The sequence below is a fragment of the Pollicipes pollicipes genome, unplaced genomic scaffold (genome assembly GCF_011947565.3).
Source record: "Pollicipes pollicipes isolate AB1234 unplaced genomic scaffold, Ppol_2.1 Scaffold_3087;HRSCAF=3621_pilon_pilon_pilon, whole genome shotgun sequence".
In the NCBI taxonomy this organism is placed as follows: Eukaryota; Metazoa; Arthropoda; class Thecostraca; order Pollicipedomorpha; family Pollicipedidae; genus Pollicipes; species Pollicipes pollicipes.
The window spans coordinates 10,591,621-10,608,713 of NW_023596225.1; the positions used below are offsets into that span (position 1 = coordinate 10,591,621).

The following is a 17,093-nucleotide window of genomic DNA, read 5'->3' on the forward strand; positions in this document are numbered from 1 at the left end:
AATGCTGACTGACACTTATGCCCTAGTCGACTGTCAACAGCTGTCTGCCGAGAGGCAAAAATTCTTCGACAGGGCTAGGCCGCTGACACCATGAATTGGAAAACACCATGAAATAGAACATCATCATTGCTGAAGTTTCTGAGCGCTTCCAGCCTGTATGTCATAAACTCACCTTTTTTAGCAGTATAGCGTTCGAGAAAAAATGGATTTGAGCGCAAAATGGCCTTAGTAGTCGAGCAGTAGGCGTCAGGACAGACGTCCCAGACAATGCCGGGTGCTGTCGTCATGGGGTCAGGGGGGTTATGCGTGAATCAGCTGTTTATGAGGATAGTCGGGCAGGACCAAATGCTCCTAGCGGAGAGGGAGAGGCATTACCTCCGGATGCAGGGCGCTGGGAAGCGTCTTTCTTTCGGGGGGTGGGGGTGGGGGTGGGGTGAAGCGGGGGCTTGAGCAGGCTGGCGTTAGCGTGGCGTCCATCCAGCGAGCTGATGCCGGTGCGGAGGATCGAGTCGCAGCTCTGAGTCTGCCTCTTACCGCGAGTCGCGCGCCCAGGTGATCGGCTCATTTTGACGCGCTCGGAGTGTCAAGTAAACCAAAAATTGTTGGAGCTAAAAACACTAAATCCACAGGGCAGCTAACTCTCTGTGTGAGCTTATTTGTGCGAAATATTTAGGACATCTAGCTAGTGACCTGTGTGTTACTCAAGACCAAACCAGGACTCTGCTGTGAAATTTGGAACTAGGGGAACGTTCCATGCCCGGCTGGTATCAAGGTCATAGAAGAGAAGCCAGATTTAAATGTAGATAGAGATCAGCGATTCCATGCAGAACCCGTTTCTATTAATGTAAGTTGAATTTTCTGGCAGATACAGAAAACAGTTCTAGTCGCAATATACACGAGCATTTAGCGATATAATACACCATAAGGCGTGATTGGATATCCAAAACACATCATGTCAAGTTAACACACCAGAAGTGCAGCATAAGTGGATGGAGTTTACATCTGCGAGAGATCCGCAAAACGGCTTGCGAATGCTTGAATGTTCCGACATATAAATGGATGTTATGCTAAAATGGGTGATAAGACCTCACCTGGCACGACGAAAGGCATTCCGTGAACTTGTATCTTCGCATTCGTCAGGGGTGGAACAATATTTTTTTAGAGCCACTCTTCACCACAGTGACTGATTATGTTCAAAAGAAAAGAAGCATGTTGTTACATAACTATGTGTTCTTCGGTATCATCCGTTGCGTATAGCCATTGGGACGTGCGAAACAGCAAACTGTTATTAGTCGGCTAAGCAATTAGAGGTGCGCTGCGCACTCGTGCGTCGGACCTGAAATGATAAAAGTTTAGGGAATAAGACTAGCCCACACCAAATATAACAAGTAAATGTAGGTGTCTCGATAAATTGCTCGATTGTAGTAAAACATGACGTGAATTTAGACCTCTCTAAAAAATCAGAAGACATTCAAGCACTTAGTTGTAAGGGTTTCAACTCAAGATGCTGGTTATATTGGAGAAGAGCGTATACCAGTCTGAATACTGATATGACTTGTTCTGTTTTCACGCATACAAACCCGAACAGCTCAAAAACATATTTATTGGATCTGTGCTTTTACTTCTGCGCTTCTCCTGATTCAGACTGCAATAAAAAATAATTGTAAAACAGTGTAACAGAGCAAGCCGTGCAATTACACCTCTTGACAAAGAATATCCAGGCATTTGTCACCTGGTTAGTGGTGGACCTATTTTCATCCATTACCACATCACGTACATAATACTAATGTTGTTCTGCATTCTACCCTATGTCATTACAAAGCTTTTATATAAAATTGTAAAGCCTACGAATATTGATACACACCTGCCTGGCAACACATGCCAATTCAGTCTACTGTGGCATCATTTACGCGTATTTATGATATGATATTAATGGTGATTGTTCACAGCTTTAAAGGCCGAGAAACATCCACATAGAAACAGCAAAGGAAGTACCTAGGGACCTAGTCTCACAACATTATTTGGGAGATGGGGGGGGGGGGGGCTGAATAGTGAAAAATGATTTAACCTATGTGCAAAATATGCCAACAAGCAGGCTTCTTCCCATATTTGATCAACTTCCTTCCCAAAGCTGGGGGAGAGGGAGGCCAAGTTGTGGGGGGGGGGGGGGGGGGAATATAGCCTCCTCAACTGAATAGGTAACTACATCACTGGAAATAGCGGTCAAGCTGCTATTACTCAGATGATGACATATAGGGGAAAAATCCGGTCTAATAGATTCAGCTTAGCTGCGTGAATACAACAATGTTACATCCATATTGGTACATATTTACTAAATAATGTTGGGTATTTACTAGAGCATCAGAAAAGATATTTACCAAATCCACGCAAACAGTTGCAACAAAAAAGTGATTCTGATCGTTTTGAGTGAAAGGATCTAGTTTTCATTTTGGACAGGAGGGACATCAGGCTCCTCATTTCACCCTATCCTATCCGACCAACCGTTTTATTTTGAAATGTGTATTATGAATTGAAACGTATATTGTATATGTGTGTTGGGCGCATGTGTTACATGAATTGATACTCGAAACCATGTCTCTCTCTCTCTCTCTCTCTCTCTCTCTCTCTCTTCTCTCCTCTCTCTCTCTCTCTCTCTCTCTCTCTCTCTCTCTCTCTCTCTCTCTCTCTCTCCTCTTCTCCTCTCTCTCTCTCCTCTCTCTCTCTCTCCTCTCTCTCTCTCTCTCTCTTCTCTCTCTCTCTCCTCTCTCTCTCTCTCTCTCTCTCTCTCTCTCTCTCTCTCTCCTCTCTCTCTCTCTCTCTCTCTCTCTCTCTCTCTCTCTCTCTCCTCTCTCTCTCTCTCTCTCTCTCTTCTCTCTCTCTCTCTCTCTCTCTCTCTCTCTCTCTCTCTCTCTCTCTCTCTCTCTCTCTCTCTCTCTCTCTCTCTCTCTCTCTCTCTCTCTCTCTCTCTCTCTCTCTCTCTCTCTCTCCTCTCTCTCTCTCTCTCTCTCTCTCTCTCTCTCTCTCTCTCTCTCTTCTCTCTCTCTCTCTCTCTCTCTCTCTCTCTCTCTCTCTCTCTCTCTCTCTCTCTCTCTCTCTCTCTCTCTCTCTCTCTCTGTCTCTCTCTCTCTCTCTCTCTCTCTCTCTCTCTCTCTCTCTCTCTCTCTCTCTCTCTCTCTCTCTCTCTCTCTCTCTCTCTCTCTCTCTCTCTCTCTCTCTTTCTCTCTCTCTCTTTCTCTCTCTCTCTCTTTCTCTCTCTTTCTCTCTCTCTTTCTCTCTCTCAAGGCATAAGGGTAAATATAAGGGAAAATGTATTTGCTGTGAATATAAGCATAAGTATAGTCACTTGATCATTTCTCAGCCCTCCCAGTTTTTGCCAATAGAATCTACTGATTGAAATCGTTTACTGCCATGGAGCAACCAAGATTTGTATTTAGAAATTGCCGTAATAACTACGATGGCCCATCTGTTAAGGACCAAGTGCGCCACAATGAGAAGTATACCGACGTGCGCTCACACTAATTTACATTTTGTTACTCGCTACAAAAAGCTAATGTTAGGCTACTTGCTGCGCAAAATGTTATGTTTCGGCAAGTGATTTTCGAAGACCAAACGTGCAGGTTTTTCCTGGATTACCTTCGAGGCCATTTTGGGAGAAAGCGTTCCTCTAGCGTTCCCTTTCAACCAGAAAAATATGTCTTTCTGGGAACTAGGACAGTGCCGTTCCTCTGCGTTCTCTTAGCACGAAAACCTGGATCAAACTCGAGATCGGTGTCTGAAGTGCCCCGGATCTATTTACACAACCAGCCGTGATTCAGTAGCAACAGCAACCAGCAACCAGATGTGATTGTGATCATCTGACATTCAAGATGTAAAAATCACCAAAAATCCTCGGGAGTCCTTGGAAAAACCTTGAAGAGTCTCTGAAGTTATTTCGGAAAAACCTTAGAGGGGGCAAAATGATGTTCCCCAACCCACACGAGAGCGTGTTCGGCTTGGAGGTCTGACTGGTGCTTGGCGCACCCACTTGATATGATCCGGGGCGCTTCTGCTACCGATGAGTCTGCAAGGGTGTACGCCGCGCTAGCAACTCGCGGTGGCGAGAGAGCGAGAAAACATCTCAATGTGGGCAAATGCATGCTTATAAAATTCATTCGATGGGTATTAAGACAGCCAGCGTCATGCAAGCTGTCATGCTATCTAATCGCATTCGGCTAGATACCCATTGATAGCCGACTCAATGTAGGCCCCTTGGGCATGACAACGATCACTACCGACAAGGCCTTAAACACGTTCAGTAATATTCACCATTGCGACACATCAGAAACCGCTGAGACATTGTCGCTGCCGTGCCTTGGCCATAGCAAGATGGTGGACCCCATGCTCATAGTTAAACGCCCGCGCTGCTGCCCATAAACGTCGTGCAACCTTCCGCCCCAGTTACATATGCGCAGTGCACAGTCCATTCCCTGGCTAGCGGCCAGCTTCGTGCTCGTTCCCACCGCCCAGACGTCCGTTCCCACTCGTTCTCCTCGCCCAGTCCGTCCGTTTCCCGCCCATTTCCGTTACACCGTGCCGTTCTCCGTTAAGCTTCGCTGGACAGCCGCGCCCTCGGGGCTCCCTGTTGTCACAGGCTCCGCTGCACAGCCACGTCCTCGGGACTCCGCTGTTGTTACAGGCTTCGCTGCACAGCCGCGTCCTCGGGGCTCCCCACTGTCACAGGCTCCGCTGCACAGTCGCGTCCTCGGGGGCTCCGCTGCTGTCACAGGCTCCGCTGCACAGCCGCGTCCTCGGGGCTCCCTGTTGTCACGTGCTCCGCTGCACAGTCGCGTCCTCGGGGGCTCCGTTGCTGTCGCAGGCTCCGCTGCACAGTCGCGTCCTCGCGGGCTCCGCTGCTGTCACAGGCTCCGCTGCACAGCCGCGTCCTCGGGGCTCCCTGTTGTCACGTGCTCCGCTGCACAGCCGCGTCCTCGGGGGCTCCGCTGCTGTCGCAGGCTCCGCTGCACGGCCGCGTCCTCGGGGGCTCCGCTGCTGTCGCAGGCTCCGCTGCACAGCCGCGTCCTCGGGGCTCCCTGTTGTCACAGGCTCCGCTGCACAGTCGCGTCCTCGGGGGCTCCGCTGTTGTCACGGGCTCCGCGGCTCCGCTGAAGCGTCACGCGATGGGAGCCCCTCCGCACGGTGAAAGCGGCCGCCGCCCCGCGGCCGGCCGCGTGCACACCGTAACCAGTCCAGAGCGTGGACGGTAGCCGCGAGAGTGATCTTGGTGCAGCGTCGGCCCCGCACCGCGTGGCGGACGGTACTTGGTGGGACGCCGGCTGCAGCCGTACAGTTTGACGATCGGTGTCGGCAGCAGCGGCAGCATGTGGCGCATGCTGGCAACGCCGGCTTGGCTGGCGTTGACTCTGCTGGTAGTGGCCAAGGGCCAGGTGAAACTTTCGGGCAGATGTCCGCACATACCAGCGCTCAAGCCTTTCAACACACACCGGGTGAGAGTTTGGGCGGCCCGTGACGGCCCTTGTGCCGGGGTTTCGGTGTGCGGCGTACGGAATTAGGAGGCAGAGTTGGGCATGAATATCTAGCCGCCGACATCAGACGATTATCAAATAAATTGACCACGCATAAAGCAATTTTAAGGCCCATATGTATATTTGTGTGTGATTCCATCTACTGAATGGTCGTTAGCATCCGAGGTCTGACTGTAGTTTGTTTGCAATAGATCGGGCATAAAGTGATTGTTGTCCTATGAGCTTTTCGTCATGCTACAGCGCTGAAGGTGGCCATGAAACAACGCATCACTGCCAGTAATCTGATCGTCTTTGGGATACAGTTCTTGAAAGTTGCATCATATTTAGTTCTTTATTAGTGATAGCACAGTATTCCTTAATTAATTAGACGTGAGGAACGTCGTAACCATCACTGATCATTTAATGCCATCACATCATTCAACATAATCACCCAACATTAACTTATCATCCAAATGTTATTTGACGTCATTCCTTGTAGCCATTCACCTCAAAACAAACACCGTGCATGCGAAATCTTTTTGAAATCGGTGACCACTATACCCCTGTTCATCGAGCCCATAGTCCTGAGTGACAAACAGAGCAATCGAACAAGTCAACCGCGACATGCTGGGACAAAGGTTGCAAGGTTGCTTGGGGTGCCGACCGTTGTTCTGGTTTCTCGGCGCTTTAGCTCGGCTCGCGGTCAGCCAGTGTTGCTGACCTCAGTCCAGCCGCTCGCCCGGTCCTGATCAGCCTCCAGCGCTGATCTGGTGCCGTCCCTCTGCCACCACTGATGCTGACCTCAGCCCAGGCGCTAGCCTGGTCCTGATCAGCCTCCGGCGCTGATCCGGTGCCGTCCCTCTGCCACCACTGATGCTGACCTCAGTCCAGCCGCTCGCCTGGTCCTGATCTGCCTCCGGCGCTGATCTGGTGCCGTCTCTCTGCCACCACTGATGCTGACCTCAGCCCAGCCGCTAGCCTGGTCCTGATCAGCCTCCGGCGCTGATCTGGTGCCGTCCCTCTGCCACCACTGATGCTGACCTCAGCCCAGCCGCTAGCTTGGTCCTGATCAGCCTCCGGCGCTGACCCGGGTGCCGTCCCTCTGCCGCCAGTTCCTCGGCAAGTGGTTCGAGGCGGAGCGCTTCTTCGTCAGCTACGAGTCACTGGCGGGCCGCTGCTGGGGCGAGCGCTATGTCATGCTGCACGGCCGGCTCAGCACCCTGCTGGAGTGGCGTCTGGCGCTGTGAGTGCTGCACCCCCGTCCCTCCGCATCCCGCTGTCGCCGTCTGCGTCCCTTGCAACGCCGTCCGCACTGCTCCTGTCGCCGTCCACACTGCTCCTGTCGTCGTCCACACTGCTCCTGTCGCCGTCCGTACTCTCCCTGTCGCAGTCCACATCCTCTCTGTCGCTGCATGTACTCTACATGCAACCGCCACGCGAGCGCGCGTGAAGTACCTTCCACAAATACAACATTCCCAAGTTTTTTCTTCAAGAGCGTGGTTTCAAAAAAATCCAGGAAGCACAAAATGACATCAGTAGAAGCGAGGACATGTGGATCAGAGGCATTAAGCTTTGTTACCGATCTCGGTTGCAAATGTGAGGAATACTATCAGTGCGACTCGATGCACGTACTTTTAGTTCAAGCTAGTCATGATAATTTCAACCACTGACACTTTCCTAAGCCTAATACGAGCACAGGCAAACGTTCTATGTTTGCTTTGTTAGCAGGGTCGTGCAACTTCAAAATGCTTATTTTTGACATGCGAATGTGCTGAAAAATTGTAGGATTAAATGTTTCAATATCTTTCAGGACATAGCTTGGGACAACTCAGGAGCAAGGTGAAAATGTTCGGTCACTGCAACAGGGCAGTTATAACCCATATCGCCACAACTGCAAAGCATGTTACATACGATGGGATGCGTTGAGAGATTTGCCCATACATTTGTTACTTTAAAATACTGCGTAAGCGAGGCTTTGATGCTGAAAAATACCTAGCTAGAAAGCATGGTAAAATGGAGAGTTTAGGAAACAAGGTGGTATGTTTCATGGGCAGATCTGAATTCTAATGCCGGATAATAGCTTGACAGAGCTGTGGTTAGGTCACCCCCAAATATATATATATATATGCATATATATATATATATATATATATATATATATATATATATATCCTCCAGTCTACAGCGTGCCTTCATTCCTCCACGTCCACCTGGTCCTGCTGTCCGCCTCGGTTTCTTAAGCGTGCCGCCCGGTATTGCTGCGGCTGGCTGGCAGGCACTCCAATCTGCGTCGCTGCGCACCCCACAGCGTGGCCCTGTCACTGCTGCCGCCGATGCCTCGCACCTATCGACACCGCCCCCCCCCCCTGACTTTGCTGCTCCCCCCCCCCCCCCTCTGCCGCCGTGGCTGCCGCGGTCGCTGCTCCTGCCTAGCTGTGGGCAGCAGCACTGGGTCACACGGCCGTGCAGGACTCCCGCGAAATGTCTGGCTTGCGAAGAAGTGTGCCTGCAGCCGAGTGACGGATGTCGCGATGTAGCGTGTTTGTTCGTGTACTGCTTTTACATAGCTTGCGTCCTTCCCTAACGATATTATTGGACCTGCATGACAGATGATGGAACAGTTTTACTGAAAAAGTTCACATCACATCAGGCAAAATTGTATTGTTAAGATGTAAAAATGAATGAAGTGCATTTAAAAAACAAAAAAAGTGCGACCGTCTGCTCCCTCCCTGCAGCCGTCTACCTTCTCGCCGCCACAGGCTGTACCATCCATGCCACGTGTGCACTTGTGGAGCCGTTATACCCTTCCTGTCAGTGTGCACTTTTGTATAGCCGTTGTACCCACTCTGTGGCTTGCGCACCTTCGTTGTCACCGTCTGTACCCTCCCTGTCGCGTCTGCATCTTTCTTGTCACCGTCTGTACCTTCCATGTCGCGTCTGCACCTTTCTTGTCACCGTCTGTACCCTCCATGTCGCGTACATGCCTTCCTGATCACCTCTGCGCTCTCCCTGTCGCGTGTGCAGCCTTCTGGTCACTGTATATACGTTACCATACAATGGGCAGATACTTCGCCTTTATAACTTTGAGGTTGTTTTCCAAATAGATCAAAAGTCACAGCAACACCAAAAATAGTGGAACTCGGAGCCCTTTGAAAACACAAAATATAAATAATAAACACTGGTATCCCTTCAAAATTAAAGATTTGGGCCCTTTGTGGTGCCCTTCAGGCTTTGATGCCTCGTAAGAACAAAGGCTACAAAGTCCCGAAATGAATGTCTTGGTGCCCCTTCGCCAAATAGCCCGATGCAGGATTTCATTACGGACACTGAGGCATTGTGGTACCCCTGGAATTGGGTACCTCCCGAACATGAAGATTTGGGATTTTTTGGTATCCCTGGAATTTGGAGCCTTTTGAAAACAAACGCTATACGCCTCTGAAAGGCGTCCCTAGTGCGACCCTTTTCGCTTTAAGGACAATCTTCAGACTTCAAAACTGCTCTTATAACTTTAATGGGTGATCCCACAGGAGCCTGGACGCCAATGGGCGCCCTATGAGCCATCGGAGTTCCTTCTTCACGTTTTGGGATACCCAGGGTGTTCTTCCAGCCCTTTAAGCATACATTTGACCTCGGGGACATTTTTTGACCCACAGGTCACCACTTTATGGCTTGAGGCGCATTTTTATCTTTATGAACGTCTTTCTAAACCTCCGGACATATTCTCAGCCGACGGGAAGGCATCCCATGTTCGTCTCATAAATGTTCGAGACGACATTATAATTTTGAAGCCCTTAGACCTGCTCCCGGAACAGCCTTTAGATGTCGGCGCGATCTTTGAGCCCACGGACGCCCCAACAACAGGGTTTAAGACATTCTTTTATTGTTACGGGTCTTGTCGCCCTCAGGACGCATCTTCGAAGTCCAGGCGCCCTTGGATCACCTCTTGAGAAATGCGTTTACTTCCAATCAGAAGGGCCCGTGCCAAGATTCCCATCTGGATCCGCCACTGCATAAATATCATGTCGCTTAAGTCAGGGACTGTTTATGATATGATCCAAAAATAGATGGCATAACTTGCCTTTCGTTAAAGCAAAGTGGGGTCAATACGTTTAGACAAACATGGGGGCTTAGGTCATTGAGGTCACGGCTCGCCTTCTCCCTTCCCGAATCGCTACAAAACTTGACGACCCTGGTTTATCTGTAAGACTAAAAATGCTTTTCCCTGGAAAGGTCAAACAAGGTGAGACTGTGTCATTGAGATTTATGATAAAGGTCACAGGTCATGATAGCAAGCGCGTTTGGCTCAAATACCATCGAAAAGGGTCACACGAGTGAACAAGATCAGTCAACGATGCACTATGTCGGTGCATTGACACGGGATTTGTTGTTCTGGCCTTGACATGCTTGCGAAAAGCTCCTAATTTTTTGATAAGCTAAAAAATGGAAAGCGGCTTTGCGAGAAAAGACCGTTTCCTTCGCCTACCATTTCAGGCACTATTGTGAACAGCAGCTTCAAGGGAAGAAAACTAAACATTCACCCCACGTCGAGCAAGGGATAAGCGACATAGGCGACTCTAAAGCTATCATTCTGCATGCTGCACGCTATTCGCCCAACAAGACGATGAACGACAATGCATAGACCCACTACATACGGTTCGAGGCCATCCCACCGAATCCTGAACAACGTGGCTAACATGGGCGATTACCCGTTTAGTCTTACAACCAAATCTAGAAAATTTAGAGGAAAAGTGGATGGATAAGTCAGACCTAACCACACCACAATGCCCTTAAATAAAAGAGTGGTTTTTGTTTTTGGTTGTTCGAAGTGAATTCCTATGTCAAAACCTATGTCAAAACCTATGTCAAGATTCACTGGTTTTCGAAGTGAATCTTGACATAGGTTTTGGCCTTGCAGAATTAGAACGCACTGCAGCGCGCGGGTCGCTTATCTTCTTCGCAGGCCAGTGGTACGCAATTTTTGCGATCACGGGAAATTCTTTCGCAACAGGCTTTGTGCAATGGCTTGTGCCACCGAGAGGCTTAATATCTAAATCCAAGGGCATGCCTAGCTCCAAAGAACATTCACCGTTCTCGCCGATCTTTTTGTGTGAAATTAGGGGTCGCGCCACACCTGGCCTGAGAAGAGCTTTGTGCCTGCCGGTCAGTACGACTGATCAAGGAGATTAAGTTAGATGGCTGCACCGATGCGGCGTCCGACATTGGCTTAGGCAGGGCGCGGCAGTCAGCTCTGTCCCTGGCTGGCTGGTCCGTCCAGCTGATACCAGTCTGGAGGGATTGATCATCTGAAAATGCATGCATTTGCTGACTGGCATCGAGACAATGACAGCAACTATCAATGGAAAGCAAGCTGCGGCGTCACAGTCTGCCATGACCATAGTTACGTCAAAGACCAAAGACACGGCCGCCAAAGCTCTGATCATGCTACCTGATCCGTCCTCGTCCGTTACAGATTAGGCAAACCAGTTTCCATACGGCAGCAGCTGGGTACCCCGGACCCGTACGACCCGGCCCGGTTCTCTTACGTGGTGGCGCGACCGAACCTGCCCTGTGAGTGCATACCCTGGCGACTGACAGGGATTGTCTCGAGGAGTCGAGTCAGTGGCTAGCGGCTGGCGGGTCGGCGGTCGTTCGTCACAGTCGGTGCAGTGAGCACACTCACGTGCTCTGCATCGTGCTGCTGGGAGCATCAGCCACCCCTTGCCCACGCCGCAAGCTGGGCACACGGCAAACGGATCGGAGCATTCTTTTGAATGTCACAAGCACAGAGCAGATTTGCTGCTCAGGTACTCATGAGCCACAGGTCAACTTATAGACATGTGGTTGAGGCAGTGTGGTAAATAAAGTATTTACTACAACGCGGCTTGGACTGGACCGTTACGCGCAAAGTCCACCTGCCACCATCATCGCTGTGGTTTCAAGACGCGATATACTGTATCTGTCTCAGTTCTTATGTGAAAGCATTCAGTCACGGTGATCTTCTACAAAGTTCCACCCTTTCTTCACAGAAAGCAAAAAGAAAGAAACCTTCGATGTCAATATCTTATCCACAACTCTTTGCCAAGTTGAAAAAAGTTACAGGCAGTATGTACCCAAAAACCATATATAAACCATATACAAATTTTGTGCGGTGTACAATCACATATTGGAGGGTTGATATCTTGGACTGTCAGTAACAGCAGTAACAAGGCAAATGGACCGGAAAGGCCTGGACGCGGTATCAGCTATGAGGTAGTCAAAATGCGCTGCAATGCTCTTTTTAGTCCTTAAATATGTAGATGCAACTCATTAGTCGTGCTTCAATCCAGATCAAAATAATTCAACATCGCGCCATGCTTTCAGTTCTGCGTGGAGAGTACAAGATTCTGGCGACCGACTACAAGAATTTTGCCATCGCGTGGCAATGTGAGAACAAACCTCTGACGGGGTCTCACACAGGTAGGTGGTCGGGTTACGTCACCGGCGGTCGCTGCTCACCGTTGGTGACAAACGCTACCCGCCACACGAGCTAACAACTGACAGCGGCATGCCTGACTGTGCTCTGTCAAGCGTGCTACCTTGGCCACGCTCGTCTTTTTAACCTTGGTCGAATGATCGAGGCCTCGATCTCCCAGAGACAGAGCTTCGGCCTCCCGGAGACATAGCCTCGGCCTCCCAGAGACAGAGCCTCGGTCTCCCAGAGACAGAGCTTCGGCCTCCCGGAGACATAGCCTCGGCCTCCCAGAGACAGAGCCTCGGCCTCCCAGAGACAGAGCCTCGGTCTCCCAGAGACAGAGCCTCGGCCTCCCGGAGACAGAGCCTCGGCCTCCCGGAGACAGAGCCTCGGCCTCCCAGAGACAGAGCCTCGGTCTCCCAGAGACAGAGCCTCGGCCTCCCGGAGACAGAGCCTCGGCCTCCCGGAGACAGAGCCTCGGCCTCCCGGAGACATAGCCTCGGCCTCCCGGAGACAGAGCCTCGGCCTCCCGGAGACAGAGCCTCGGCCTCCCGGAGACAGAGCCTCGGCCTCCCAGAGACAGAGCCTCGGTCTCCCGGAGACAGAGCCTCGGCCTCCCGGAGACAGAGCCTCGGCCTCCCGGAGACAGAGCCTCGGCCTCCCGGAGACAGAGCCTCGGCCTCCCGGAGACAGAGCCTCGGTCTCCCAGAGACAGAGCTTCGGCCTCCCGAAGACATAGCCTCGGCCTCCCGGAGACAGAGCCTCGGCCTCCCAGAGACAGAGCTTCGGCCTCCCGGAGACAGCTTCGGCCTCCCGGAGACAGCCTCGGCCTCCCGGAGACAGAGCCTCGGCCTCCCGGAGACAGAGCCTCGGCCTCCCGGAGACAGAGCCTCGGCCTCCCGGAGACAGAGCCTCGGCCTCCCGGAGACAGAGCCTCGGCCTCCCGGAGACAGAGCCTCGGCCTCCCAGAGACAGAGCTTCGGCCTCCCGGAGACAGCTTCGGCCTCCCGGAGACATAGCCTCGGCCTCCCGGAGACAGAGCCTCGGCCTCCCGGAGACAGAGCCTCGGCCTCCCAGAGACAGAGCTTCGGCCTCCCGGAGACAGCTTCGGCCTCCCGGAGACAGCCTCGGCCTCCCGGAGACAGCCTCGGCCTCCCGGAGACAGAGCCTCGGCCTCCCGGGGACAGAGCCTCGGCCTCCCGGAGACAGCCTCGGCATCCCGGAGCCCACCTCAGCTGATTACTGAACCGCCAAGGCATGCTCCTGACAATGGTCTAGCGAAATGTATGGCATACATATATGTGAACAATATGTAGCATGTGCGTGTCATGACCGGCAAGAGTTCGGGGATCCGTCTTTTGAAATGCCATCAGAGATCATCTCCTTATGGGTTCCATGTCGGTCTCATTGTGCACGTTGTGTTGATTTGGCCTATCTTATTATATTACGTGATGTTGCAATCCTTTAGATTAGGCAAGGTGCAAGACCACTCAGGGTCAACAGAGTCAGATGTACCAAATAAGCGCGTTTTTACGGCGCACCGTTCAACCTGTGTCACGTCGGGATCATAATTGTTCTCGGCATTTTTGCCAACGCATTAAAGCGCATTGCGCTACGTAGAAGAAGCAAAGTAGCAGCTGAAATATGAGAGACGCCAACTGTTGCCATGTAATAACATTCTTTATGCCCATGGCAACCAAAAGCTTCAGAAGTCGCTACCAGCTGGTTTGATAAGTGCGTTGAAAAGCGTCTTTCATGAAAACTCACCTGACAGAGAGCCACTGATGCGGCATTTGTGTGCTATTCCACAAATTGCATCACCTAAAAAATAACTGACTAGGACTTGTGAGCCATGTAAGGCTTGGCTGTTTATTTCGCCGACATCGATGAACCTGCATTTTGGCTACTTTCTGGTCAACTGTCACCAAGGCCTCTCGACAAACGCAAACGGCATTTTGGGCGGCTGCTGGTTACAGCGACCAGGGCTGTATGCCTATGTAAGTTGCGGGGGGCAAACCGTTCGTGGCTCAGGCCAATGCTCTTATTTTCGGGATGGCTCCTGAAGATGGCGTCGGCCGCCTGCCAGTCGGTTACTGATACACCCGTGGGTCAGACAGTTTTGAGGTATGTGGTCAGCTGTGACTGGTGTGTTTATTTGCGTCGTACAGCCGGTGCCACGCATCATCTGCCACGTCCGGATCTGCTCCGAGGATTGGGATCGAACATCGCTCCTCAAAACACTTAAACGAGCGGATCTACGATTTGGAGCATAATAGCGCATACCCGCTTGCACACAACGGCTCACGCTCATTCTTTCATCAGCCCGATGCCCGTTTTTCTCCCCAATTTGCATGGTCAGCTCAGTGTTGCTGTGATGCCCGGCCGTGGAGATTTAGACCGGCTGGAAACTAGATTTGCATCTAATTCCGGCCCGTATTCGGTAGCTTTTTAAAGGAGATCTCCCACAATTCAAGATGTTTAGGTATGCATCAGATATGGTGATCTAAGCTCACTTGTAACTATTGGTATGCTTTTAAATGTAAAAGACTGGTCTAAAAAGACAATTTCACAATTCAGCAACTATACTCCTCAATACGTTACGGTTTGGTTGCGTCATTAAACGTTTGTTTAATGTCAATGTCGCTGCCAAAACTTTGACCGCAGCGGACGGGCTGGTTCACCTGCAACATTTCAACTTGTCGAGAGGTAATAGATTAATCGGTGCGTTGGCTCTTCCTTGTGGTCTTCTTGTATATTTGGCTGCGACTTTATATGTTCTATATGCTTTCACATTTCAGTTGCGGCGCTTTCTTAAGTTTTAATTCCCCACCCCCATTGGCACAAGCCTCAAATGGCACCAATGGCACCAATGCCCAGTTTCCTGTATCATTAAACACAAAACGTGATTCGTGTGCAAAATTTCTTCTAAACGCATTAGATCACTTAACCGCCAAATAAAGCCCGTTGATGTCAGAAATCGCGCCGGCGTACGCCAGACATGAATAATTCGACGTGCATACTTAATTTGACCTGGAGCACTACATGGCCATTGAGGTGGAACTATTCGTGTGGCGTTTCTAGGGCGTCATGCATAACTATGTTACCTTGAAATAGTTCGCACAAGTTCGCGGGCGTCAAGCTCAGAGGGTTTTAGGTTTTCTCAAGCGTCAAGCTCAAACAACAAGAGGGTTTTAGGTTTTCAAGAGAGCGTTGCTGTGAGCTGCACTGAATGATCTTCAAAATAACTGTAACAGTTCAAAATTCCGTACAAATGTGGAGCACTCCCTTTCATTTTCAACAAAAAATTACACTTTTCATGTTTATCGAATGGAGGAAAATAAATCGTGGTGATAAAGCAATGCTCCGGAAAAATGCGTTTGATGCAATAGTCTGCATACAAATACAGAACAGGCACAACTTTGAAAGACTTAAGCGCCATGCTGACGAGATTTGTGGAAACCTGCGATCAGTGGTTACAAAAAACTAGTTTCGAGGAGGCGTGTTGACCAGGCCGGATCTTCCTGTGCCAATTATTTTGAAAACTTCATCACAGTTCAAGCAGTTCCAAATATTTTCGCAATCCACTTTGTCCGCTGCCTCGCTCACCAACACCGAGTTGACAACGGTCACCAGGCTTTCTGTGTGGGCGGATATTCTTAACAGTTTAAGTTGAATTCTTTAAAGAACACATCGAGAGGGCGTAATAACCGAGTGGTTAGCACGCTAGACTCGCACATGGGGCCCGGGTTCGAGTCCCGGTTGCGCCATGGCCCCTGAGCGCTGATATGGCCGATGCCGTCGCTAGTGCTTCATTACAGGGACGCGGCGACGTGCGTCGCGTTCTCTTTTCTAAAAAGGAGAGAAAAGAAGAACGCATCGAGTTATGAGCGACTGCGTGTGATGCCATGCACGCCTGTCCGTGCGTACCACTCTGTGTCATCAGCAACTGTGCGCTGCGCTTGTGTGCGCATGTCTCGTGCGTCCGCTTGGCTTCGCTGTCTGGCGGTCCTCTCAGAGGTGACCTGACCTGCCCCCCCCCCCCGCGCTGCCGGCAGAGATCGCCTGGCTGCTCACCCGCGCCCGACACCCAGGCTACGACGTGATCCACACGGCCAAGGCGGCGGCGCTGGCCGCTGGTCTGGACGTGGGCCTGTTCCAGAAGCAGGACAGGAGAGGCTGCAGCCCACTGTAGGCGCCCGGCGGCTGGGGCACGCTCTGGCGTCTGCTGGGACCAGCCCGCGGCTGCCGCTCTCCTGGCCGGCCCGCGGCGGCCGTCTGCTGGGACCAGCTCGCAGCTGTCGCTCTCCTGGCCGGCCCGCGGCAGCCGTCTGCTGGGACCAGCTCGGGGCTGCCGCTTTCCTGGCCGGCCCGCAGCGGCCGTCTGCTGGGACCAGCTCGCGGCTGTCGCTCTCCTAGCCGGCCCGCGGCAGCCGTCTGCTGGGACCAGCTCGCGGCTGTCGCTCTCCTAGCCGGCCCGCGGCAGCCGTCTGCTGGGACCAGCTCGCGGCTGTCGCTCTCCTAGCCGGCCCGCGGCAGCCGTCTGCTGGGACCAGCTCGGGGCTGCCGCTCTCCTGGCCGGCCCGCGGCGGCCGTCTGCTGGGACCAGCTCGCAGCTGTCGCTCTCCTGGCCGGCCCGCGGCAGCCGTCTGCTGGGACCAGCTCGGGGCTGCCGCTCTCCTGGCCGGCCCGCGGCGGCCGTCTGCTGGGACCAGCTCGCGGCTGTCGCTCTCCTAGCCGGCCCGCGGCGGCCGTCTGCTGGGACCAGCTCGCGGCTGTCGCTCTCCTAGCCGGCCCGCAGCGGCCGTCTGCTGGGACCAGCTCGAGGCTGCCGCTCTCCTGGCCGGCCCGCGGCGGCCGTCTGCTGGGACCAGCTCGAGGCTGTCGCTCTCCTAGCCGGCCCGCGGCGGCCGTCTGCTGGGACCAGCTCGAGGCTGTCGCTCTCCTGGCCGGCCCGCGGCGGCCGTCTGCTGGGACCAGCTCGAGGCTGTCGCTCTCCTGGCCGGCCCGCGGCGGCCGTCTGCTGGGACCAGCTCGAGGCTGCCGCTCCAGTGGCCACCCCACGGATGTGCACCTCTTCAACTTGCTCGACGCCCGCGGCGCTGACGTGACGCAGTTGAAGAGCTGATGTCGCCGCTGACGAA

General features: G+C 52.3%; 1 protein-coding gene across 1 annotated transcript; it reads left to right on the forward strand.

The window, feature by feature from the left end:
* The first annotated feature begins 5,243 nt into the window (after positions 1-5,243).
* Positions 5,244-16,181, forward strand: LOC119090676 (apolipoprotein D). Its single transcript, XM_037213520.1, has 5 exons — positions 5,244-5,483; positions 6,614-6,744; positions 10,972-11,069; positions 11,862-11,957; positions 16,008-16,181. The coding sequence occupies exons 1-5, from the start codon at positions 5,358-5,360 to the stop codon at positions 16,142-16,144; spliced, it is 588 nt and encodes a 195-aa protein (XP_037069415.1). The 5' UTR covers positions 5,244-5,357; the 3' UTR covers positions 16,145-16,181.
* Positions 16,182-17,093: the final 912 nt, after the last annotated feature.

What these genes read in the sequence shown, in the direction of transcription:
- LOC119090676 (XM_037213520.1), top strand. Translation starts at nt 5,358, where the DNA reads ATGTGGCGCATGCTGGCAACGCCGGCTTGGCTGGCGTTGACTCTGCTG. An exon ending in AGCCTTTCAACACACACCGG is followed by an intron (nt 5,484 to 6,613) that starts GTGAGAGTTTGG and finishes CTCTGCCGCCAG; the next exon opens with TTCCTCGGCAAGTGGTTCGA. An exon ending in GGCGCGACCGAACCTGCCCT is followed by an intron (nt 11,070 to 11,861) that starts GTGAGTGCATAC and finishes CCATGCTTTCAG; the next exon opens with TTCTGCGTGGAGAGTACAAG.